Source organism: Nestor notabilis, unplaced genomic scaffold (assembly GCF_000696875.1).
Source record: "Nestor notabilis isolate BGI_N333 unplaced genomic scaffold, ASM69687v1 scaffold7256, whole genome shotgun sequence".
Lineage (NCBI taxonomy): Eukaryota > Metazoa > Chordata > Aves > Psittaciformes > Psittacidae > Nestor > Nestor notabilis.
This window is the reverse complement of record NW_009933231.1, coordinates 19204-45731: the sequence shown is the minus strand read 5'-3', so window position 1 is coordinate 45731 and position 26528 is coordinate 19204. Positions and strand designations below refer to the sequence as shown.

The window sequence follows — 26528 nt, the reverse complement described above, 5'->3', positions numbered from 1 at the left end:
CCTTTTATCCCCGCTGCTGCCTCGGCCGTGAGGCCCAGGTAACGGTCTCCCTGCCCGGCCTGACCCAGAGCTGCTTGCTCGTCTTCGGGCACGTTGTCCGTAGGGAGTGGTTTGATGTCTCGCTCCTGATGCTGGTCTGGGAACCCCCTTTCACCCGCATCGCAGCTGTGGTTTCAAGCCCTGAACTCGCCACAAATCAGGCCTGCCTCTTTATGGCCACAGTGCTCTCCTCCCTCTGGCCCTGTGGAGGGGATGTCTTTGTGGAGGTGACACCTTGTGGTAGGAAGCACGGGCATTCCCACGTGTACAGGAGGTTTAATGCATTGTTTTCTGTCTGGGTAGTGGGGCTTAAACTTGGGTATGTGCTTGAGCTTAGAAGTAGTAGTGAGTGGCCTTTCAGTTTGCAAAAGGGGCCTATAGGGAAGATGGGGAGAGGTTTTTAGCAGGGCCTGTTGCGACAGGACGAGGGGTAATGGCTTTAAACTAAGAGGGAAGATCGGGGGTGGATGTGAGGAAGAGATCCGTTACAGTGAGGGTGGTAAAATACTGGCACAGGCTGTCCAGAGAGCTGGTGGATGTGCCGTCCCTGGAGACATTCAGGGACAGGCTGGATGTGGTTCTGAACAACATGATCTAGTTGAAGATGTCCCTGCTGACTGAAGGGGGCTTGGACTAGATGACCTCTGAAGGTGCCTTCAAACCCAAACTATTCCATAATAAGCAGTAACCTGTCTATAAAGTACTAGCTAACTTTGTGGCTAATGAATATATGTTGAGGGTAGTACGTGCGAGGATTTCATTGTGGAAAGCGTGATTTACTGTAATTCTTATAGTAAAGGTTGAGCTTCCAAAAGATTAAATCTTTGACACAAAGTTGAGAAAGCATGTGTTTCTGCTAATTCATTTTACCACCTTGGGTTTCGTAGCAGTTTAATATTTTTTTTAACTTGTAAATGGCATGCTTAGTACTCACCTTTTAAAAGAGTTTGGAATTGTTAGCTGAGAAAAAGAAACAAGATGTCACAACATTATCATCATTTCTGTCTATCCCCAGGTATGCATTTGACCTCTAGAGGAGTCAGGGTTTGTCAGTATTTAAAGCTCTGTATACTTTCTCGAAATAGTTTTGTTCCCTGGCCAGCAAAATCCCAGTAGTAATTTGCAGGTACTACAGGGTATGAAAGTGTAAATACTGGTACAAAACTGAGTCCCACAGTGTGAAAGCTAATGAAATAGCAGTTGAGGTGGTTGTGCCTCTAAGCAAGAATATCTTGTTCGTTACTAGAAGTCTCTAAAAGAGGGGAAGTAACACTGATTTTTAACTTGGGCAGGCAAGCTTAGTCATTACAATGTCAAAGTGTTGTTAATACTAATTTCAAGTCTTAGCAGACACAATTCATAAAAAATAGTTTATGCAATAGATTTGCTGTTGTTTCTTCATACCTTAAGAATATTTCTGGTCTGGAAGAAGAAAAAATTCAGTACGTGTTTTGAATCGAAGCTTACAAAAGCGGTAGATGCTACATTGAAGTTTTCAAGGCGTGTGTAGGCAGCATTTCTCTTACTTCACAAATTCCTTCCTGGAGTGAAGAAGAGAGGGATGCAAGAAGTGGTTAAAAAGAGAGCAAGAAGGACTGAACAGAGACAATGCAAGTTATGCTTGTACCAGGTAAAGTGTGTTGTAAAAACCAGGATCCAGCTCCTGATCTGAATTACTTTTGTACCTGGCATGTGTGCAGGTATGTCACTCTAGAATGTGCCCATACTATGTATGTGCTTTTAGGGGATAGGGGAATAGGCAGGGATGTGCTGCCCAGAAAGATCCAGAAGTGGTAGTTCTGCTGCTGTTGGACATGACTTACATCCCCGAATCCCTTCAGTGGGCTTTTGAAAAATGCGGTTTCTTACAGCCTTTTCTTATCGATTAAGTGTACTTCTTGATAATAATACGTGAGTAAAACATTTGCTTGACCTTCAGGGTGTATTTAACGTACAGTAGTTGTAATTTTGTCAGCCTATCAGTGAAGTTAGTCTGTCATTTCAGCCAAGCTGAAATGTGTGTCATTTTGTGTTATGCTTATAACAATTTCCAGTAAAACTTGTGGGATTTTTTTAAATTTATCTGTTTATTTTGCCTAGCACAGTTGACAATGTAGGGCAGAGTTGTTCTGTTCTTCTGATTTTTATTTTTCTTTGAGCACAAACCCATCTCAAATCAAGAACAGTGAGCATTAAGTACACGTGGTACCCATGTACTTCAAAATGAGATTGTAATTTTTTTTCCAAAAATTAATTGCTTGCTTGGAAACCCAGAGCTGGATTGACTGGGTGTTGGAAAGTCAGTTGGCAGTACAAACCATCACTGACAGAGTGTATGGGGAGCTCTGTCTGCTTGGTGGCGTCAGTGGGTATGAAGTGTTAGGATTTGATTAAGTCTGAAACTCCCATATGAATATTTTTGTGTGGTTGAGTGATAGTGTTTGTAATTACAGCTTCCAGAATTCTTACTATCAGGAAACTTGGAAAAAATGTGTGGCCACTTGGATTTTAAGAATTTATTCGTGTTAAAATTACACAAAGTTGCTTTCTTTAGTAAAAGAAAGTAATTTTTGTTGAAACTGTTATGTGTTAATGAGCAATAAAAACATTGATACCCATTTTGCCTGTTGAACTAGCACTTACCTGACGGATTTGTGGGTATTTTAGCAGGGGAAAATCTGAAATTAGACTATAACCTTGTTTCAAATAAGGTTCTGCTGTGTAGTCCAGGGAATTCTGTTTGAGCCTTGTCAAGTTTTGAAAAAGTTTCAAGGTATGGTTTTATTTGATATCTTTCAATAGCTTAACAAATTTGGATGGCTCAAAAGCATCTCTGGAGTATTTTTGGAGCATGATTATGGTGGCCACAGTGGTGCAACTGGTCTAATATTAATATATCTCTACTGAATTCAGACTGATTTGGTGGTGCACCCTTCTCACTACTGTGAGAGATTAATCACAGGAGAGACACCTATGAGTTTAAATCTGGCATCTTCCTGATGCCAGGTATTTTAACTTCGTGATAATTCTCCAAATTTCTGAACTGATAATAGTGAGTTGACAAATATTCAGGGAACTTACGTAGTGTATTCCCTGAATCCTCTCTCATTTGAGATGTGGTGTCTTAAGTGTGCACAATACACATATTTCTTCTTTTTGTGATGATGTGATGCCTAAAAGCTTTTCCTTCTCAGAAATAGGTCAAGGAGCTCTGCTGCCAGGCCTCTGGGAGATTCTAGAGCTGTACATGCTGGAATTAAAAATCTGTATTTGACACCTTCCGTAAAACCAGCATCTAATTTGGGCATTGAGAGGTGAGTATGTCTTCAGTTCAGGAGTAAGAGTGGAACACCCCTTGCAGACTATATGCCTTTTTTTGACTGCTTATAGTTACTCAGTTCATGCCTTGGAGAGTTCCTTATCAGATATTTTGAGTTGAAAATAAAAGGTTTGTTTTCCTGGCTTACTTTGTGATCCTGTGTTGACCTGACATTTTCCGGCATGGTTCTTCCTCTCTTCCTTTTCTAAGTTCATATGAAGTATATAGGTGAAGACTTCAGCAGCAACTTTGCGAATCATGGCATGTGTTGTTCCTTGAGAATAAAAATTGTTATTGTATTACTTTGATAAAAGCCAGTTTGGAATTAAACTTCTGTGTTTCTCTTGATGATGGTTGGGAGGCTTAGGCTGGTGGAGTGGGATGAGAGGGGAGGAACAGTGTGGCTTCTGCACGTTTGCTGCAAGGTAGATGTTTACCTCCCTGTTTGACAGTGAAAGGGCACTTTCAGTGTAGTCATGTGTTGTTTCCTTTTTTAAAATTAGTTAGGTTTCTACAGAAGACATCTAAGAATATGTTACAGAAACGATTAATTTTTTTAATACACATTTTGTAACTTCCTGTGTAGTCGTTTCTCTGTTTTCCATTGGGTGGCCAGTTCAATACCTTACACTGTTAATTTGGTGTGAAAGACAAGATGGGACAAAAAAAAGAAAAAAATAGTTTCTGTCAGCTTCTTTCAAAGAAAAAATAATATTGTTGTAAAACCACTGTTGAGAATTCTGGATCAAGCATACATATATAAAAAGCTAGTCTCCAGCTTTTTAAGGGATCATTTCCTAATTCTCTCTAGAATACATGCACTAACTGCTTTGGTCTTACAGTGTTTGAGTTATTTCACATAATACTTGTGCAAGTTTTGGCACAATCATCTTCATGTCAGTGCAGCTAGGATTCTGAGTTTTGATACTAACCTTTGAGTACCGGCCTTTATTCCATACTTGAAAGCTGTGTGCTTCTGGCTAAAGTATTATAAATTGGCAGGTGTTGTAAATGACACAGTAGTAAATGGGTAAGAGACACAGCTGAAGTGTTGACTTTCATAGCACCTTGTATTTTAAGTGGTGATTTTGATGTTACCATACTCTCGTGCTCCAAAACTTAGAGTATAAAATGCATCTTTTTTAAAACTCTGTGCAGTTGCCAGATACTTCTCTAAGGGTATGAGGTTTCTGTCTGTAAATACAAAAATCGTGGTGGCTCAGCTCCAGATTATGTTGCGCTTGTACTTAGGTTGGCACCTGTATTTCAGGCAGCCTTACAGAGGCACAGAAACATTAATGTTCAGGAAGTGCCGCTCAGCTCTTACTTTGTATTTGACATCTTTCTGTTGACATAAATTGTCAACAATGAAAACTGTATGAGACCCCTGAGGACATCTGATTGGAAGGTTTTTATGAGGTAGAGCACGATCTCACTCTTTGGCAAGGGCATTTATGTCATGGTGCATCCTAAGTCCTGACACCACAGTCAGGAGGAGACCATGTATAGGCAGTTCTGGCAAATGCTAGTGGTTGTGGACTGTGTGTTAAAATCATGGTACAAACAGTGAGAAACTGAAGTTGAATGAGGTACTTTCGTGTTAAACTGGGTTAAAGTTAACAAAGTTCAATGAAAATGCAAACCTATAACTTTTTATGTAATTGTGCTGTGCCACTTGAATAGATTGTGGCGAATTGTTTTTAAAAAATGTCTTATATTAGAGATACAAATCAGAACCCAAACTCTGCAAATTAACTCTTCTGGTGGGTTTTGATTTGTTATTTAGCAGCTGATAGTTTCCATCTCTTGTTTTACTCTGGTTTGGAATTAAATTCTTTGCCATTGCAATTAATGGGGTTTGCAGGCAAGTCTAAATGGTATTTCTCCTTCTCTTGTTTCCCAGCATGCCATCAGAAATGCTGATAAAGATATTTTCCTACTTGGATGCTGCGTCCCTGTTGTCTGCTGGTTGTGTGAATAGACACTTTTATCATCTGGCCAATGACAAGTAAGGAAGAGGGAAGCATAAGTGCTACTCTTAACCATGCAGCAGCTGAGTTTTCCTGAGTTATGAGTCTTTTCTAATTTAGTTTCACTGATGCCAGAGCAGTGATGCATATGCCTACTGGCAATTACTCTACTGAAAATACACTGCACAGCTCAAAGTACAATGTGTTGTATGGAATTCTAGCTGTACAAGCCCTGTTGAGTTTAATGGGAGTTATGAGGTGAAAACTAAACACAGTGTTTTCAAATGTAGCTATTATGATTTTGTTGTTAGTATTTGCATATATTTGCTTGTATTCACATGCAGCTGCACAGGCTTTTTGGTTCAGGCAATCTTTACTGGTGTGTAGCCAGTAGCTGTGTAGAATTGTCATAGCTTTCATAATTTTGAAGTCCTCCTTACTTAGCTCTTTCAGTCAGGTTTTTACAGAGGGTTTAGTCAGGTGATTCACTAGTGGGTTTTATCTGTTGCTCTTTCTGTCAAATTTTGGTGATTTCTAATGAGAAACAACGGGCTGAAGGTAAATACTGTCACATTTTTTATAAGCGATTGCTTATACAGAGATCACAGATGGCTTGTACCAGTATCATGATAATTTTGTGAAAGGATCAACAGGAGAGGCCCTAGTTGGTATGTGATAAGCAGGACACCTGGGAATTCTTTTTTTTGAAGGATTCTGCTGAATTAGTGTTGTTTGAATTGGAAAACATCTTCCTATATAGAAAGCTGCCTCATCTGGTATTCATCTATTTCTCACTTATTTGCCAATACTTGTACAATGAATCAGTTAACACTGGCATTGACACCTTTCAAACTGATGAATTTGAAGGGAAGGTCATTATCCAGATTAATTTTTTTTGAGGCTGTCAGCAGGTGCATATAGATAAAAATTGTGTAGTTGACATAAATTCTATATCTCAATATGTGTTTTCTACTTCACGATAGTAAGGTAGGATAAAATCATTGAGGCTTTTCAGGGGAAGCCAATTCATCTGTCTCCATCTCAGCAATGTCTGTTTCCATTTTCTAATCTCGACAAAGACTGCTGTATGTGCTCAGACAGGATTTGAGGAAGAGATACTTTCCCTTATCTAGAAGACTGACTTGTCAGTGGTACTAGGTTGCTTCTTCCTGCTGGATTTCTACAGACCTTTCTGAGTCCCTGAATCTTGTGGTTTAATTGAAGTCCCTGCATATCTCTGTGACAAATCTGATCTTGGCTTTTAGAAAGAGTATGTTTTGAGGGTATTGCAGGATACTGTCCTTGATGCAATAGGACCATAAGTCTTCCGCAGATATATCTGTGCTGCCTGATGCAGCGCTTTGTCTTTGGACCCTTCGAATAATGTCTCTGCTTTAACGGTTCTTTGGCACCGATGTCTTCGATATAAATGTTGAAGGCAGGGAATTGTTTCTGACCCCTCTTTCTGCACCTCACACCTCAGCACGTGGTATTATTCCAGCCTTCCTGTCATGCAGTGTAGGAAGCTCACATAGATGGTCTGTCTGAAAGCCTAAGGATTTTAATCGCCAGCAGAAAGTGGTTGTGTAAGAGGAAGTGAGAAGCCGGAGCACAGGGAATGATCTTTTTGCCATTGTGGTCGAGTGATGGCTGACAGTACTGCATGTCCGATTCTGGCACTTTGAGTTAGCAGTAAGAGTTAACAGGAGAGGGTTATGGGAGAACATCTTAGTGGACTTTTTGGCTGAGTAAGACCAGTTGGATGATACGATGCTCAATTTCCCCTGATGATGGTGTGTCAAGGACATCGCCTCTCTGTTTTCATCATCTTGCTGCTTTTGAGTTAAATAACAATTTCCTCCCTCCATCCAAAATGTTTGTACTATCGTAACTGGGTTGTCTTCCTTTCTGGGTTCAAAATTGAAGTATCTTAAAGTCTTTGTTTTACTTAAGGGATTGTTCTTCATATATCCTACCCCCCTCAGATTTTGGAAAGGAAACTTGGAAGCTTATGTTGATTGTGAACCCCGCTTTACCCGCCATAGAAACTTGTGGGTCTGTGTGTTTTAAACAGCTTTGACTAGAAAAATGGCAGCATGAGATTACACATGTATCTGCAGAGCAGCAGGCTGAAAGGTTTTTGCGAAACTCCTGAGTATTTTTGCATCGATAATGAAGAGTCTAGCTCTCAGCATGTGGTCTCAGCAGCTGATGAAGTGAGGGTGGTTTTCACGGGTAGGAGGTAGTGTGGGATGGATTCAGCCCTTGAATGCTTTAATTCTTTAAGGAGAGAAAAAATGCATTACAAAGCACGTTAGTGTAAGTTTGCCTGGGGATAAGTGAGGGCTGGTAAAGGTAATCTTGCTGATGAATGGTAGAGAATTTCTCTTGAGAATTTGTTTCTGTTGCTGTTAATTTTCTGTAGTGCAGCTGTGTAGACTGTGTAGCACTTTAAAATTAGAAAACTTACTGGAAACCTTTATTCACAGGTTGTTGTTTGAATTCTTGTCAGTTCTTGTAGTCAATATTCCATGAATTGCTCTAGAGATATTAGAGTATAGGGGTGGAAATGTGACCTCATGGTTTTCCTAACTGGAAAGAGATGAACCCATCATTGCTGTCGCCTGTTTCTTTGATCTCTTCGAAAAGACATCTCTTCTCTGAGCTCTTCAAGAGAGCGCAGAAGGGATTGACATGACGGTGGTACCACCACCAAACATAGGTGGCTTTAGTTGTCCTCCTCTCCCCACTTCCAGCTAGATCTGTGTGAGAAGCATGAGGGGTCCAGGTTGTCTTTGATGAATAAGAGGTATTAAACCACTTTTTCTACTAGCAGGTTTTGTGTGAGGAAGATGAATCATTGTTTCGGGGTGAAATTTTCGGAAGTAACTGCTTAACCTTGATCAGTTTTCATTTCAACGCTGAATATGGCTATGCTGTCTCTGAGCTTCATCCTGGATCCTGTATTTCAGGAAGACAGACAAGACTTACCTTTCCTTTGTTTCCTTATGATAGCTTTCACTCAGATATATACTGTTTTGCTTTGTTGGGTGTGTTTTTGTTGTTGTTCGTTTTTTTAATCCGCTTCAGTGAGTTTGAAGGAAGTGGCAGCTTAAGGTGAAGGCAGGCTCTTTAAAAACCACATACTCTAGTGTGCTATTGAGAGGCATAACATTTCCCAATATCTGATGATCCTACATTCTAGAGCAGTCAAACTTACTTTCTGTATTTGAGATTTTTATCAACGTTATTGGCATACTGTAAGAACTTGGTTTTGGTTTTTTTTTCCCCTGTGGTAGAGCGGAAGGTTGTAAGTGGGTTTCATTTGGTGTATATACAATTCAGACAAAAAACATGATCAGAGATTACGTATTCTTTAAGGTAACCTAATAAGCCTATGAGAAATGCTGACATCTAGAATCTTTTGATTCCTAAGCCTTCATATTTGCAGAAGGGAAAATGACCTCCTATGAGCTGTTGGAAGGTCAAAATGGGGAAAAGTGGAGAAGTACAGAACTGTGCCTTTGCATTTCCTTGGCTAATACTAATAATCTGGGACTTTATATGTTTCTGCCAGCTGAAATATGCATATAAGAATAATGAAATAACTATTCTTGAAATGTATGTGGTTTTTCTCTTTATTCTATTTTTATTTTCAGCGGAATCTGGCTGAAAATCTATTCCAGTTGTTTTCAACCAAAAAAGACAATTTGGAAAATGAAGTCTGAACAAACAGAAAATGTTTCCTTGGGCTGTGCTGCTCTACATGATAGAAAGCCTGGGTACTGGAAGAAAGAATACATCTTCAAACAAATAGCTGTTGTCAAAACTAGAGTAATGCAACTTGTTAAACCTGTAGATCCTTATACAGGTCTTCCATGTAAAAACAAAGAAGCTATGAAGTAAGCAATGCCTTATCACAGGAGGTGTTTACTCAAGAACGATGTACAGAATATTGATGGCTTTGGAAATGATGGGGGGATATGGAAATAGAGTTATAAAATGTATATCATAACGGCAAGAAATGTGATAGCCTATAAACAACCTAGCCTGAAAAGTGTAAGTAGCAGTTAGTAGAAATGTAAACATTCTGGGGAAGCACAGTTTAAGTATTGCCACTTTGAGAATTTTATTTTTTTCCCTAAACACCCTTCTCTCAATTTCTAAATAACAGAACCTCTGGCTTGAGTTGGATAATTGTTCTAAAGGACAAAAATGGAAAGGAACATGTAATGGAAGAGGCAAACCTATCATTTAAGGACACATCTGTTACTATACTTTGGTATAGTACATACTGGCCATGCTTAGACATCCTGTCAACCCTAAAACTGTTTGGAGTTATACCATTGCTTCCTGACCAAAGCAGAGCTCACAGCAAGAATGGGTGAGTTTTAACACAAGATTTTTGTTGGGGTTTTGATGTAGCTGGTTCATAATATGTCTGCAGGAGCTACCTGAACTTTGACTTAACAAGTTAATTCTTTCTTAGAAAGCCTCTCTGCATCATTTCTTTCAAAGCCTATGCCCTTCTCTTCATTAGAGCTTTTTAGCAAGAAATAGATATAATCCAGCGAGATATGACATTAATTCATAGGTTAATGTAGCTACTGGCAAGCAAGATACAGGCTGATAGGTCCTGCCTTGAAAAGCTGAATCTAAGCCTTAGATACAAAATTTAGTGTGAGAAGGTTAGATAGGGACAGTCCATCAGTGTTTATGTAGCTACAATAAGGTTACTAACTTTTTTCTATCTGATAGGTGTGTATGTGAATTTAGGAGCTCTGTGTTTGGCTGCGTGTACAGTATAAAAAATATAAAGTAGCCCACAGCACAATGTGGGATAGCTGTTGTTTTGTAATCTAAGTGTGTACACTATTTTTCTGGCATGATGTTCTGAGAAAAGATATTTAAAAGTGTGTATTTGAGGTAGGTGTGGATTTGGTTGCTGTCAAGGAGTTTTCCACATGTCTGTATCTTACCTGTCGTTTTAGTATATGCAGTATCAGCTACATGCTTCTTACACAAAACCCATAGCCAGTATAGCTCTGAAAAGAACAAACCACTCACCTACAAAACCCAAGGCTCCTCAGGAAGAAGCAATGTATTTGCCTAAAGAAAAAAAATAAAATACCAGGAGAAGCCTTTTGTGTAGTCAGCTACGCAAGTCTTGCAGTTAGATTATGTGGAAAATGTGGTTGTTTTACTAAGATGATGATATGTAAAAAAAGTAAAATAAAAATTGCAGATAGCTAGTGTATTTATTTTACAGAATTATAAGTTGTTAGAGCTTGTGAATATACATGAAGGTAATAATTTCACAAATATCAGAATGTTACTGAGAATGTTAAGACTGTAAGGAGCTAGTGCAGGGACTTTAGCAAATTCCCTGACTTAGAAAAGTTTGATGTCCCGTCTCTTCTCCAAATCTTACAGTTCAAGGTAATGTGATGTGATGAAGTTCCTGTGGGTTGCTGTTTTCCTAGTAGTGTGTTGTGGTAGGTGATACTATTTAAAACTGTTGGGGAAGCTAGGAACAGTTTTGATTATAGTAAGAGCCTAAATCTGCAGAAGGTTTTAGAAAAGGGTTAGTTCTCCATTCTGAATAGGTAACACAGACTCTGCTTTCTGCCTTTTTTTATGTATCATTAGCCAATAAGACTGAGTGTGAGGTATGACCTTTAGTTAAAGGGTATTATGGAGCTAAATTGCTTTAATTACAGGCAAAATCCAGAAATAATTTCCTTAAAAAAGAAAGCTTCCTGTAAGAGAAGCTTTTAATTTATATGTACAGTTTGATCCTTTCCTTGGAGTTTTGCTTCTGTGGAGGAAGAACCTACCTTAGTAGCTTGCTTCATACTGACAGATGTCCAGTGATTCCATCTAGTACCAACATAGTATTGGAAACAAATTATAAAGTAATTCTGTGGCCATTTTGAAATATTGGGCAAATATATCAGTTTTTCTTCTTTTTTAAGTAGTATATTGTGAGTCCTGGGATAACAGTTGGACTTGGTGATCTTAAAGGTCTTTTCTGAGTTGATTCTATGATTCTGTAATTCTATATTAGGACATCCCATGGTGGCTTTTGTTTCTTGTTAGATGTTGAGATCCTGCTAGAATGCCGTAGTTGTTCAGAAGTAAAATTTATAGCTGTGCATGCTGAATGCTTTCAAAATTGTTTCCATCATGTGCAGTTGGTCAATCTTCAGAGTTAAAAAATTAAATTAGGCTGAACTTCTCATAAATAAGGAGGCATAGTCTTGTTGCTACATTCTGTGTGTTCTTTTCAAAGGCCTCGTCATCGTTCCTTAGTTGCTGAATATCATCTTGCTAACCTGACTGAAAGAAGCGTAGAAGTTGGTGCTGATAAGCTTGTCCGGCTCTTGCGTCTGAATTCAGGACTTGTAGTAGGACTTTGGAAGGTAAGATAAACATTTAGTTTTGATACTGTATTATGACTTGAAGAAACAGAATATTTTCCCTGGTAGTTTGGGATTTGGGGAGTTTGTGGGGAGGAGGTTGGGGTTTAGTTCTTGGGTTTTTTCCCCACCTTCCTTTTTTTTCTTTGTATTTTGGAAGATCTTGTCTAAACTAACAACAAGAAAATGCAGGTAGGGACAGCTAGTTGATGATTGATTGTATTCTAAAGAGCTGTTACAGGAGCATCTGCACTTTCCAAAAAATCCACCTTTAATAAAAATAACAGTTCTGTTTCGTAGTATATCAGATACTGTACAAATCTTATTTCTGTGTTCTGTTGTATTTATTTTGCACTCTTCACATGCCAAAGTTTGATATCCTAAAGACATTTTAAAGAGAATGGTTTCAGGAGGGATGTGCTTTTTCCCCTAACTCAGGCCTTGCCCTGTCCCCATCACTCAAAGCAATGAATTCCCACAAGACAACTTTGCTAGTTGTTTCCTTTCATTTATGTTGCCAGGTAGTCATATCCTCCTCCAGCAGTAGGAACGCTGTACATTTTGCCCTTTTGGGGATACTCAGTTCTTTCTATCAAGTGTCTAAGTTAAGCGGTTATTCTGTGTAGGATGCATGTGGAGATGAATGTCTTTAGAGAGCAGTGCAGAAGGAACCTGCATGTTAGCATTGGATACACTGGCACCTAGTTGTCTCCATGAGGTTGCATACAGTTAGGTGCTATGGAAGCCTATCTCAGGTGTTCAGCTCTTGTACTGAATTCAGAGGTGGCAGCCCTTTATTCCTCCCCTAGCCATGCTAATGACATAGACATACTATTTGGCACTGGCAAGGAACTTCCCTGAGGGAGATTGTTAATAGTTGCTCTAAGCCATGTCTCATTTCCAGCTGGAAACTCTTGCTACCTCAAACATGCACAGTCACCAGAGGAATTGTTTAAAACCACAGAAGGAATATTTGTTTCACTCTTACTTAAAGGTGTCAATTTCCTAGAAAATGAGACTGGCTGACCCGCATGAACCTATTACGAGCTGTCTCAATCTGTGAGAAACTCTGATAAGTGAACAGCTATTTCTTTTGTATCCTCAGAAGTTTAGTAGATTGCTGTCCCTATGTTGTTGTCCCTATGGTCCTGCTAATGTGTCACCCCTTCCCGTGCCTGGAAAGAGAACTCTTTCAGCACCTGGAAATGGTTCAATCATAACTAAGTTCTACAAAGTTGTTAAGCATTGAGTGCCTTGCTCTGGTATACTTTTCGTGCTTACTTTTCTGAACAGCTGTTCTTATTGTTTATGTGGGAGAGTAACATTAGGCAGTTAAGTGTAGGTGGATGTGATAATCATAAATGCCACACATCTTGGTATTTTTCGCATAGCTGCATAACAGAAATTTCTGATGCTAATAATATTGACAACCAAGGACAGGTTATGTGGGCCTTTTGGTATTTGGATAGAGAAACTGAGAGACTCTGTATGATTGATAAATCTCTCTCATTACATCCTTTATAGCTGTAATTTTGCGTTACAAAAAGTGCAGAGAAGTAGCTATAGAAGTAGCTTGGAAAAAAGAAGAGAAGTTCAAGTAGAGGGTGTAATTTTCTGTTTGGTAACCTAGAGAGATGAAAACAACAGTTTCCCACTTTTCAGGATAGAAATAGACTTCTGGCAGTGAATAATTTTTTTTGCTTTTGACTTACGTGTTTGCAAATGAAGGACTTAAAAATACATTTTTATTTTTTAAAGCTGAAATCCTAACATTCTGTGTTTGTGAAGTAAATGGGTACCTTTGGCGCTGTTTAGTTCTCACATTGAGTTCTGAAGTTTTCTTTTATATAGGCCTGTAGAAGGTATATGTTACCATTTTCCCAGGAGCATGTAATCTGGCAAGACATCCGGGGTTTTACTTTGATATTCAATATTTCTATTGAGTCACTCTGTATTCCTCACTGATGTTAGACTCTTTGCAGGTAATTCCTTACATAAAATAAGCTTAATGCTTAGGTATTTAGCAGCTGGGAGTAAGGCCTGTTTGGCTCGTTTTAGGTGTCTGGTTTAAAGTGGTAAGTAGAAGTTAGAGTAGTGCAGTTCATAGATTGCTGCTGATAACTTTTGCCCTAGCATATCTAGTTTCCATCCTTTTCTTCATAATACAGAAATGCTGTGATTTTTTACATATATTCTGTATTCTTGTAGCAGTAGATAGTAGCAGTAATAGGAGTCCAAGTGTTAAAGCAAGCCATTATTAACATTATTAGAGTAACCGGCAGAGTAATAAGCAGCAGCATTTATCTATGAATTTTAATGCTCAGGAAGACCTTATAAAGAAAAAGTCTTGCCAGATGAACATACATCTACTTTAATTAACTTTTCAGGCGAAGAATGAAATTGCTTTTGTTATGACGAGTCTTCATTATCATAAACTTTTTGAGAGAAGCACTTTGGGTTCTGCTACTGTGTAAGTTTTGGGTTCTCCTTTGTGGGTAATAAAGATAACCTTTTGAATAAAGTTTAGAGTTTTACGCTTAAAATTGGCTGCTGGTGAGAGATTTATATTTAGGCAGTAATTAAGTGTTCTTGTTTAATATAAACAACGATTACAGTAACTATATACAAAGCTGTAGAAGTATTTTCATACTTAAATGTAGCTATTGTTATGCTGTTAAGGAGATAATTTAGTCATACAAGTGTACCACTACTTGCTATATTGAAAAAGTTAGAAATACACGGCACATGCTTCCTCCATTTTCTCAAGCAGACTTTTTATTCCCTCTTCCTATCTGGAAGACATGGAAAAAAGGGAGACATTTTAAGAAGTAGCATAATTATCTTTAGTTGTGCAAGAGGGCAGAAAAAAATTCTGATGAACTGGCAAGGTGCCTGCATTTATCTTTCAGCCCTATTGAAAAAGTAGCTGGATTTCCTATGAAGTATCTGTGTCTGTGTGTATATTCCAGTGTACAATATAATACCTGTTTATACACTGTAAACTGTTTAAAGAGATGGTGTGTTTTACCTTTAGAGGATGATTTTGGGGGTTCATTTTTCCCCCAGCCCATCCCCTCTGCTTTCTGCTCAGATACTGTAGGATCTAGTGGCAGTCTTAAATGCCGCCTGTGACTTAGTGTGGCTCTTTTCACACAGAAGGTAACACTTAACACTGTCTCCCTTGCTACCAAATAGGATCTTATGTAGGAGCTGCTCACTTGCCTCTGGGATTTGGGCTCTTCTGGTCATTTGCGTGCAGTAGTTTCTCTCTTAGGTTAGACACAGACAAAATTTTCAGTAACTGCTGTTCCAGAGAAGTCTGTAGCTAGTTGGCTTTTAGATTTATAGTTAAGCTGATGTGTTTTTTGTTGGTTCGCCTTGGGTTTTGGTTTGTGGTTTTGTGTCCATAGTTTGGAGTTTCACAGATGTACCTTTTAAAGTTGAGTGCCATATTTTCTGTGTTTGGCTAGGCTGGACAGCTGATGAGAAGTGTTAGACACTATTAGTTTAAAAGAAGTATGATGAACTAGAGATGTTTGATTTTTTCTAATAATTTTTTCCCCTCTTAGAACCTCTCCTAAGGTAGGGTTCTTTACTCTTTCTATTAAGTCTTTTCCCCTTGCTTAATTCTATTATTATTGTTGTTGATGATTGTCATTCTTATTATTTTAAAGTAAATATGCCCTTCCACCTCATAAACCTCTATTGGATGATGTTGACCCAGAACATGGACTACATGACTACAGTCTACATCTTGATATGCATGGTAGAAGCTGCAGCTACCTGTGTGGAACATTTAAGAGCCTCTTCTGCAGAAAAGGTAGAGTTGGCAGAACAGTAAGGTCTGTTTTTAAAATGATCCCTGCTGTTATGTTTTCCTCTTATATCCGGTATTTCTGGTTTAAGGGGAGAAACTGGAATGGATTTTTAAGTGTAAGGTGCATTTTTGTTCATTGTGTGATTTATTTAATTTTTTTTTTCTTAAATTTTTTTTACTATCTGTATGAAACATTGTGTGGTGTCGTAAGCTTGTCTGTATGAAATCTGCGTGTTAAACTGGCATAGTGTCAGGCCGGAGATGCAAGTGCTGCAGATTGTCAGGATATTTTTGTTTGCTTCAGTGCCGAATTAATGCAGTGGCACAGCTTTTTGTGTACGTTGATGTTCCTTCCACTTTTACACTATAGGGGAGAGTATGTTTGTCCTCATGCATTTTGGAAACTTATTTCTGTAGAATTCTTTTCAAGTATACTTTAGGTGCATTGACAGATTAAATATTTAAATACATTTGTAGAAGATACTGTGAACTGTAAGGTTTATAGCTTTTATTTAGGTCAATTTAAGGTTGCCTAGTCTGACATCCTTTCGATGTGTGATAAGCTATTTCAGTGATTGTTTTTAACTGTGCTGCTTTATTCAGTTCTTAGCATTTCTTTTAATGAGACATGACTGGCTATCCTTGCTCAGGTACAGCTCAGCTTAAAAGTTGTACTAGGGTTTTGCAAAATATATAGGTGATCTCTCTTTTGACTTAACTTCAGCACAACCTTGCCTACAGCTAGCTACATAGCTTTCTGCCAGCAGAGACAGATTAAAATACTAAGCTTGAACAATTAACATTAAACACTGTAAATCAATTACTGCTCCCCCGTATTTTTCTGCTAACAGTACTAATGAGCCTTCTGTTGGTTTCAGAAAATACTGGTTTTGATGATGACAGTAGAGGGCAGTGTTACCAGGCTTCAGTGCTTCTACAGTGTTAGAGCAGATTTCCCCGTGTGACTTTGTTTCTGATGACTCCAAAAACTGTCATTTAGACTGTAGCCTTGTGCACATTGTGGAGTCTTGTAGTCTTTTGAATTTGAAACGTGGATGTTTTCAGATTCCAGAAAAGCTGCAAGCTTGAAATAAAGGAATACTTATAAGGGTAAAACTTCAGTGAAAGTCTATCCATGTAGCAATAGAAATTTCTCCTGAGGTGTTGTTCAGTACAGGAGTCCTCTTTATACCCTAAAAAAAAAAAGTAATTTTATCTGTAAATTGGCCAGAGAGACGGGTTATGGGGTTTAGTGGTTGTTGTTGGTATTGTGGTTTTTTTTAAGGTGAATGTCATGTTTTGTTTTCTAAACTGAAAATTTTATGCTCCTAGCAATACAGCTGTACAAAAGAAAGCAGTATGTGGCACACTGTTTTGTTGGTATCACTCTTTTGCAGCTTAAAAGCTACTTCTGTTGAAGGTTAAGCTGATGTTTATGCAAATAGTAGCAAATGTCCATGATACAGTTGTGGTGCCATCTCACTTTGCTAGTTAGGCAGTCTGTTTTATGATCACCAATGTTTTCTGAACTGTTTCGGTTTTGCGTCCTTGAGCTGTGCGACAGCCATTAGATTCTTCTCTGACATGACATCAGGCAGCTGAAGCCATGGTTCTGTAGGCAGTAAGCTCATTTGTCATCTAGACCCTTCCATGTGCTTGCACAACAATTCCTTTTGGAAAATGTTTGATTTCCTCTGTAATGTGTGCTCAGAAGTGATGTAGTGAGGCAGCTTATGGCTGTCTGTTGGCATGTATCTTCATGGTAATTTGTTGTCTGCTTTGCTCCTTGTGGTGAACAAGGTGTTTCTGAATGTGTCCAACAGAGTAGGCTTGTCCCAGCTGGTGGTATTTGACGGTTTGTGCTTTGTTTTTAGGCTCCATTATAGTGATACTCTTTGTCCCATTCTCTGGGCAGGCTCTGAAACGTGGAGGTCTCTGCCATAGTGAGACAGAAGTCTTGCTATTTCTTGAAATGCTCTACCCAATCCAGATTTATTTTAAATTATGGATGTGACATGCCAATGGCAGTTTCCACAGCCTAAGACACACAGGAGTTGTTAGCTAGTTGTCAAATACCTACTTACTTGCTTCCGTTATGAAGCTGTAGATGCTCTGAGGTTACCAGGGAATATCCATTTGTTATTCTGCAAAATAACTCATTTACTGCTCGCATCTAGTTTTCTTTTTGTCTGCTTTTTGTTAGTCTTCATTAATGTCATTCTTAATCTTGTTGCTCTATTTTCAATTCTTTCTTCAAAATTCTTAACATTATGTTAAAAAAGTTATATCACAGTTCATTGAACCAAGTGGATGGTGTATATATGGCTTAAGATTTTGTTTTGTTTTATTAATACTTGCACTGCAGTAGCTAGCTGGTTTGCCATTATTCCACTTTTTTGGCTGGTTATTAGGGATTTATGCTGCCTTCCATTTAAACATAATTGGTAATATGGTCTTGTTGATGGATACTGTAGGGTGAATATGCTAAATACTTTAAAATGGAATTGGAAGTATTAGAAGACTTCTCTTGTTGTCAGGAAGCTGTGACAGGCTTTTCATATGACTCATAGAAGCCATGATACTACATCTAGCTTTTTAATAAACATTCTTGAAATGTATTTACCCAGGTTTTCAACTGTTTAAGCATAGCTTTGTATCCATATGTTAGCCAAAGCTTTGGCTTTTCAGTGTTATTCCTTGTTGATGTAAGTTGATATGTCATGCTTGCAAAATGTAATTGGGTGATTTTTATATGTTTAAAGAGATTTTAAGATTCGTTTGTAAATTATCACATCATGTATTTGAAATGTTTTTGCTTCACCTTGAAGACTGATTTGCAAGTTTAAATGACCATTTCAGCATGGTAAAGCCAGTTATTGCCAGCGGAACTAGTGTTAAGCACAGCCTTCCCTGTGAAAGTAACAATCAGATTACAACTTGCAATAAAGGCTTGGTTATCAAAACAAACTTGCTTGCCTTTTAGCTAAAATAAATGCCTTTGAACTATTGGGCTATTTGTTTCTTTCCCTGAGGTTTGTCTGTGTGATACAAGTTCTCTATGTTGGTATTGTCTTTATGTGGAAGTATTTGTTCCCTATGACGTATATTAACGTGATTAAAGGGCTGCTTTGCTGCTATATGTGTCTTGCATAAACTCTGGACTGTAGATACTAAAAAGGGACAATGAAACAAATTCTAGATAAGACTGAAGAAAGCCTTGTCCAATTTCCTTCCTCTGTTTCCCTTGGTATTTTTAACATAGCTTGCTCTGTCCTTTAATTTCCTTTTCACATCTGACTGTGATGAGGAGGGAGAGTTTTCAGGACTTAGCACTTCAGCTTGTTGCTGATTTCTAGGCATACTTTTTCTTCTGGATATGAGGTTTACAATGGAGCTTTTATATAAAAAAATAAATAAAATAAATTAAGGACTGGGTTAACTGATCCTTGAATAATTGACCTTTAGATTCCTTATCTGTGTTACCTATCTCCAATTCTAGCTTAAAGTTAAGAAGTAACTGCAATACGACTTATACCTTCACCAGGTGACCCATCTAGCAATGCAGCAATTCATGTTATTAATGCCATGCAGTAGTAGTCATGTCCTGAGCTTCCTTAATTTGTTAGCAGTATGCTTTTTTCAATCTGTTTTTAGTCCATTACATTTTTCATTTGTTTCGGATGGGTGAAAGGAATAGCTGCTTCCATTCGAATCTGAATTGCAGATAACAGAATGGTGCTTTGGGAAAAGTGCTTGTTGACTGATGATGTTTAAAGTCTCTTGTATAAAAGCTCAACTCTAAATGTGGGTTTTCAATGTTCACTCAGTAAAGCTTGACTATTTATCTAAGGTATTTTTATCTGGAACAAAATCTTGTCATTGGATTTGATTTACTGGGGTTTGGAACTAAATCATTTGGGCAGGTATCAACTTAATAGCCTTTTTTGTACTTTGAGCTGGGTCCTGAAAGTGACTTCTGCTTACATTTTCCTCACTGAGTTCTTGAGGACTTCATTGCAAGGACAGTGATTATCACTGGAGTGATGCGTTTTCCTTCAACCATACAAAATACTCCTGGGCATAGTCATGTTGGTTTCCCTGTGTTCACACTCTTGTTCCAGACGGTCTATACTGAAAAATCTGCTGCTTCTGTCCTCTAATAGGTGTTGGGCTGCTTCCTCCACGTAGTAAGTATTCTTTGGACTCCCCTCTTGTGAGTGATGTCTTTCCAGCATTGGTTTGTGGCCAAGCATCTCTTGGGAGTAGGCCCCACAGTACCAATTCAGAGAAATTTCCGGCTTCTGTGGTAAACTAGGGGCTCTCTTTTTTGGTCACTTTGCCTCCAGCTCTCTGCCTTCAGCAGCCACCAGGCAAAGACTTTTGCTGCTCCTTCACATGGGCTTTTTTTTTTTTTAACTCAAAGCCATCCTTTTGATGTTGCTACTTCTGTCTTCAGCCTCATGCTGCTACTTGGGCTTGATTGAAGGAGAACCACAGGCAAAACACTTTTCTCTTTTTTCACCTTTGCTACTTGCATCTTAAACCTGTACAAGCTCCTTCAGTTATCATCTGACCATCCAGGGCCTGCTACTGGGTCCTGAAAAACAGTATTTTCTTGGGAATTTCTTCTCTCCTTTCCTGTCTTCTGCAAGTCCCAGATACTTAATTCCTTTCTGTTTTTTATTTTTATTTTTTCTTTGAGGTCTATAGTGCTTTTGTTTGCTCTTTTAAGAAGTTATCTCTTGTTCAAGGAAATTTAACACGTGTCCTACTAAGAAATCTGGTTGTGTCACACTGTGATGCTTTCCCCCCAGACCTCCCTTTGTGGTCAGGGATCTTGTTTGTTATGATATACCCCAAATTATAATTAGACCATTAACTTTCCTTTTCAGGTAGCAAGGGAAAAAAGAGCAATTAAAAAAAGTTGATCTGGGAGGAGAAGACGACATACCAAAGATACACAGTTATGTGTAGTGACAATAATAATAATAAAAAAGCCACAAAGAAATAATTCTGTCAAAGAATGAGCATTTGGAAAGCTATTTAAAAAAATGAACAAGTACATAATTTGAAAACTTGACTCAAATCAAGGCATGCTGCTGTCAGCTGAAATGATGCAATATCCTTTCCAGGGAGGACTGGTAGTTAATCCGTATATGCTGTTGTATAGGTTTATTTGAGTTACTAGACAGAGCAGAGAGATTTAAAAAAACGGGTGTTGTGTGTATCTCGTAATTTACTTTGTGTTATGTGTTGAGCTTGACTCTTGGAGAGTGGGCAGTGATGGAGACACTGGTGGCATGAAACTGAAATGCTGAACATGGAATTTACTCCTTGCATCCCTGCATAAGTCATTTAGGTGGTACTCTGATTTTTATACTCAAATACACCCAGCTGTATTTTATCTGCTGCTTCTATTGTGGATCACAGAATCAAAGCCCTGAGCTGTGACTTGAATTCTCTATGATGTGCTTGACATCTAGCTGTTCTGTACTGGGGTACTGTATTGGTGGGTGGGAGGAAACGGAAGACACGAAGACAAGCAGAGAAAATGTTTACAGTAGACTTGGGCTTAGTTTGATTTGTAGTAGCATAATGTTATATATTGTTAATATTTTCAGATGACATTGCAGATGAATATTTGAAGCTCACAGCTATAAGCTTAAAGGATAAAACGAAGCACTTGCCTCTTATTGGGACACCTGGCTTATCCTGGGAAACTGGTGTGTTTAAAGGCAATGTAAAGGTCAGTCAGAAGTATTTTTTGTTTCTGGAAGTGCTTATCTCAAAGCAGAATTATGCTTATGCATCCTAAATACGCTAATTAGAAATGATTTTATTTGTGGAAGGCATCTGTAACTAGGAAAAAAACCTCCATTCAAATATTGTAAAAAGTTGTGTGAATTTGGAAGATAAAAAGTTTTATCCTTCCTGTCTTAGAGTCTACATTGCATGATAGACTTGTGTGAAGATCCAGTGCTTTCTGCTCAGCAAAGAGGCTGTGACTGACCAGCACCGTTTGTTTGGAAATGCTGGACAAAAAATGTACTGCCCATGTGCCTTTTTTTTTTTTTGGCGAGGTGGGGGGCTGGGGAGTTGGGGAGGGTGGTGTTGGTTTTAGTGGTTTTGTTGGTGGGGTTTTTTGTGGTTTTTTGTTTGGGTGTTTCTGGTTTGTTGTTTTTTTTTTGTTTGTTTGTTTGGTGTTTGGTTGTTTTTGTTTGTTTGTTTGTGGGGGTTGTTTTGTTTTTTTCTTTTCCCCTTTGGTTTGGTTTGGGGTTATTTTGTAGGCAATAAGTCTTGAAACCCAGGAGAAATACTCTGAGGTTCTGCTGTAGCATGTATGCACAGTGAAAGTCGGAAATCTTAAAATGCTGATAGACACGGGCTGAAATACAGTCCAGATTCATGCAGCCAGCACCTTGCCCTTGAGTTTTGTATATGGGTCAGCTGGGTTAACTGTTCGTATTTGAGGGGAATTCTCACTCATTCTCTTGCATAAAATTCCTAGAATAATTATCTTAAGGAAAGTTTGAATGTGGTTGTGTAGATTTTGCAATAGAGGCGAAGGCACATACATTTAAATGTACTTCAGCTACCTGAATATTTCAGAAGTACCAGAAATTCTGACAGATGTGACTGAAACGCTACTGAAAAGTGAACTGGGTCAGCACTTGATTTCAATTCTGGCACTTTCTTTGAAAAAAGTGAAAATTAATAAAACTGTCATTTCTGCTAATCCTGCCTAAGTGTGGAATGGAATACTGTTTGATAACGTAATATTTTGCTCATAGCCATTCAGAGACTTGTTTTATAGCCTACACTGTCAGCCAGCTTTCTTATGCAATGAGGAATATTAAATTTTTCTTAAAATTTAGTAATCTACTGGTATTTGGTGGGAACATCAACTACAGTTGAGCTTGGGTTACAGGTTCTGTTCAGTTCTCCCTCTAATTGCTCATGGTGATTTTTGTCCTTCTTGTTTGCATAGTGACAAGTTTGTTCACTTGCATTTTTTGTCAGTTTGCACTGAACTTTTCCAAGTTGGTTGGTTCGTTTCAAAAAAAACCCAACAAATCTTTCCCCTATGCGTTTTATTAAAAATATTGTATGTTGCTAAATAAAAGGAATTCAAGTTAACAGGAAAACACTTTTAAGGGAATTGTTTGTCATCTTTCTTTGACTGCCATGAATGTTCATTGAAAGCCATAATGCAGAATAGGTGCTTATTCAGCCTTCTGAAAAATTTCAGACTTGAATCAGTTTATTTAATTTTACTTTCTTTTTACTATGTATCCCATTAATTTCATTAGAACTATTTGCATGCTTAAAATTAGTAGGATCTTGACACTTAATTACAGAATATGCATCATTTCCTTGAAAAGCATACAAAGGTAGGACATTTTGGTGCCATTGGGCAGATACCAGAAAATTAAGGCTTTTGAGAGACCTTATTGTGGCTTTTCAATATATAAATGGGGCTTATGTGAAGGGCTGAGGGAGACTTTTACCAAGGGCTGTAGTGATGGGACAAGGGACAATGGTTTTAAACTGAATGAGGGTAGATTCAAATTGGACGTTAGGAAGAATTTATTTATGATGAGGATGCTGAGGCACTGGCACAGGGTGCCCAGAGAAGCTGTGACTGCCCCATCCCTGGCAGTGTTCAAGGCCAGGTTGGACGGGGCTTGGAGCAGCCTGGTCTAGTGGAAGGTGTCCCTGGCCATGGCGGGTGTGTTGGGATGATCTTTATGGTCCTTCCAACTCAAACCATTCTATGATTCTGAATGAGTTACAGCTGCTTGGCAGGATTTTTACTTCCATGAAAATAGCCATAAGTAGTACACAAAAATCTGGCAAAGTAACTGTCAGAGGAAACAGAGAGGTGTGGCTATAGTCTTCAGTTTAGCCTTGTCCTGTGTGCTTACACCAAAAGATTTACTGAGTATTTTTTTCTAGGAAAAAATAAACAATACCAATATTATTTTTTATTAATTATTTATTTTGTGGTGAGAGCTTGCACATGTCAACACATAGCTGTGGGTAGAATTCAGTTTGGCATTTAACATAAATCTGTAAAACTTTGAAAACTTGCGAAGGCTAAATAGTATCAGCCACAGTATAACATGTCACTGCTTTGAATTTATTTGATATACCCTAAGGAATTAAGGGGAAAAAAAAAAGGAAAAAAAGAAAAAAAGGGCTTTTTTTGGCATTTCTGGTTATTTTTTTATTAAAAAATTAATTGCTGAAGCACAGGTAGTTAGAAATACATGGAAAGAAAAAAACAAAACCCAACACTCAAGGCCACCCTGGTTTACTTTTCATAATTGACCTTTCGTATGTAAGATGTCAGACCACAAAATAGTAATTCTTCCTTGTTTCAAGTAGACTTATAGCTCATATAAGTTATTAAATGATTTGTTCTGGATTTTGTTTTTTCAGCACATTCTACAGTACCCAACTTAAGAAAATTGTATGTATCACATTACTACTTATGTTTGCGCTGTCTGCTCTGTATTGTTTGATTGAAGTGTGGTAATAGTGAAAGAATGTTAAAGCAATGGAAGCACAACTATGTAGTACAGTGAAATAAAGCATTCCAACTTCTAGCATGGAATATACGATGTTTGTTTATGCTTTTGGAGCATATGATACTCCTGCAAGCAATGCTTATATACAGCATAATAATCTGATTCATTTACTGATTCAGAACTCATGAGAGTAGGTAACATCTGATATTAACCATGACACACAGTCCATATGCTTTTAAGGCACATGTGAAACCATCCATTTGCAAGTGGCCAAGAACTGGCATCCTGAGGTTTGCATTAGAAATTGATGTGATTGTGTAGTGTTATAAAGAAATATTTGCAAGGCTTTTTAAAAGGAAGAGTTATTTGGTGGGTAGAAAGATACCTTAATATTACCTTTTGGGGAACTGTAGCTTGCAGCCATTCAAAAACTGCTGTACAGCTTTCATTTATTGTTGACACATAAGGGTAATTGTTATGTGTGTACACCGCCTTAGGGGTGGTCTCTTTGAGTATCTTTGCAAAAATTGCTGCATTCACACAAGTTTAGCACCTGAGTTTAAACTTAGTTTTCTTCTCATATTGGAATGGTAAGGTAACTAATAATTGAGAAACACAGATGCTAAAGTGTTTAAGAAATAATACCTGAATTAGGTTGGCATTACTATCTTCTGTAGCACAGTTTTTGATGTCTGTAGGTTGCAATTTTGCTTTCTGTAGGAAGCCTCTAAAGTATTTCTTGCTTTGCAGTGGAGCACTGTCAATTATATTTTGAGTTTTTAACTTTCGTACCAAAAATTGCTCTCTGAATCCTTGATGTTTCTCCTAAAATCAGTGACAGATCTATTTACTGTGCCATGGCACAGGGAAGTAATCTCTTCTGCTTGTGTTTATAGGACTGCTACGTGATGGATGTTACTCTCTTGGATGAAATTGGAAAGCCCTTCTGGTGTTTCAGTGCCCCAGTCTGCATGGATCTGTCTTCCAAGACATCTGGTCTTTATGACTACATGGGTCGTATCTATACCACAGACTATGCAGATCCAGAGGGTAAAGTCTGTGTTGAGTTCGTATGGTTGGAAGAAACCAAGGAGTATTTTATAGTCAATTTGGTGCTTTATGTAAGCACCAAAAAGGTAAATGACTGGTTTGGGACAAATTATTGACTGAACTGTGTCAGTAATTTCTTGTGACCAAGACTGTTCCTGCAAGTTTTTCAGTAGCAAGTGCAGTTGTGGTTTGGGGTTTTTTAATTGACATTGGATGGATTGAAGAGACATGTTGATATAAGTGAGTGTTTTTCTTCTCTGTTGAACATCACATGGTTAGTCTGTTTCTGGTACTGGGTATAGTTAAATTATTTTTAGGAATATCTTCTTTATAGATACTTGTTACCTTGGTTAGTCTTTCTTGCAAGAGCCATACTTACTTAATGTGAAGGTGCCTTATTACGTAAGCCACCAGGTGTTTTTGAAAACATGGACTTTTATGTCCATGGACTTGGACATGGACATGGACTTTTATGTCTAGCATAAAAACAGCATGTATGCTGTTCCCTTCGGATTCCTTAGAATGTTATTGGTAAGTAACAGGTTTTGACAGGTTTTGTTAAATGCAGAAATACTTCTTTTCTTTATTCCAGAAAATACGTCTGTGTATTCTAGTAGTGGATTTAAAAGGTGGACTGGAAGTCACAGATCTGAACAATATGGCAGTTAAGGCATTTGTTAAGAAAATAAAAATAGAACATCTACTATGGAATTGCTTTAAATTCCTTTTTGTTCTGTTTTCCATTGTTCTAACCTTCTCTCTGATTTGAGCCTCGATACTTGTCTCATGTACTGGTCTATGAATAAGTGTCCCAGTTATCAGCACAGCTGACTGATACCTACTCTTATTGAATGTACATAATATTCAGTTGTTCTGGAAACAATGCATATCTGGTATTATTTATTTAACAGTAAGTATTCATGTAAAAATGGAATGTATGTGCCTGATCTTTCAAATTCCTTGGAGTAACTTTAGGACCTAATCTTCTACTCCCTGTACAAAAAAATTCCAGAATGACAAGATAATGGGACTCCAGTCTCATTACACAGCATGTTACAAATCACAGCAAATTTGTGTAGTTTCACGGTAGTCTATCAAGAAAAAAAAGCACAACGATATTGTTGACTTCTGTGACTTTATTATGGTAGTGATCACCTTAAAAATAAGTTTTCTCCTTTAAGTATATTAATTGGTTCATGCAAGCAATGTTCATGTGTAAGCACTTGTACTCTGTACTACAGAGACAGTGGCAGATCTGTACTATAGTGTTTCTTAATGTAACTTTTAAAGATAATAAAGTTAAGGCTGATTCAGTTCCAGTTTCAGTTTTACTTGTATAATGTTGCCCAATGAAGAAACTGAAACATTTCTATGTTTGGTGGT

The 26528-nt window shown here is 38.0% G+C and overlaps 1 protein-coding gene across 1 annotated transcript; it reads left to right on the top strand.

Annotated features, from left to right (window-relative positions):
- The first annotated feature begins 3288 nt into the window (after positions 1-3288).
- FBXO15 (F-box protein 15) lies at positions 3289-25261 on the top strand. Its single transcript, XM_010016769.1, has 9 exons — positions 3289-3353; positions 5262-5366; positions 8988-9230; positions 9503-9712; positions 11621-11750; positions 14135-14217; positions 15422-15567; positions 21186-21310; positions 24992-25261. The coding sequence occupies exons 2-9, from the start codon at positions 5263-5265 to the stop codon at positions 25259-25261; spliced, it is 1311 nt and encodes a 436-aa protein (XP_010015071.1). The 5' UTR covers positions 3289-3353; position 5262.
- Positions 25262-26528: the final 1267 nt, after the last annotated feature.

What these genes read in the sequence shown, in the direction of transcription:
- FBXO15 (XM_010016769.1), top strand. Translation starts at nt 5,263, where the DNA reads ATGCCATCAGAAATGCTGATAAAGATATTTTCCTACTTGGATGCTGCG. An exon ending in AAAAACAAAGAAGCTATGAA is followed by an intron (nt 9,231 to 9,502) that starts GTAAGCAATGCC and finishes TCTAAATAACAG; the next exon opens with AACCTCTGGCTTGAGTTGGA. An exon ending in AGAGCTCACAGCAAGAATGG is followed by an intron (nt 9,713 to 11,620) that starts GTGAGTTTTAAC and finishes TTCTTTTCAAAG; the next exon opens with GCCTCGTCATCGTTCCTTAG.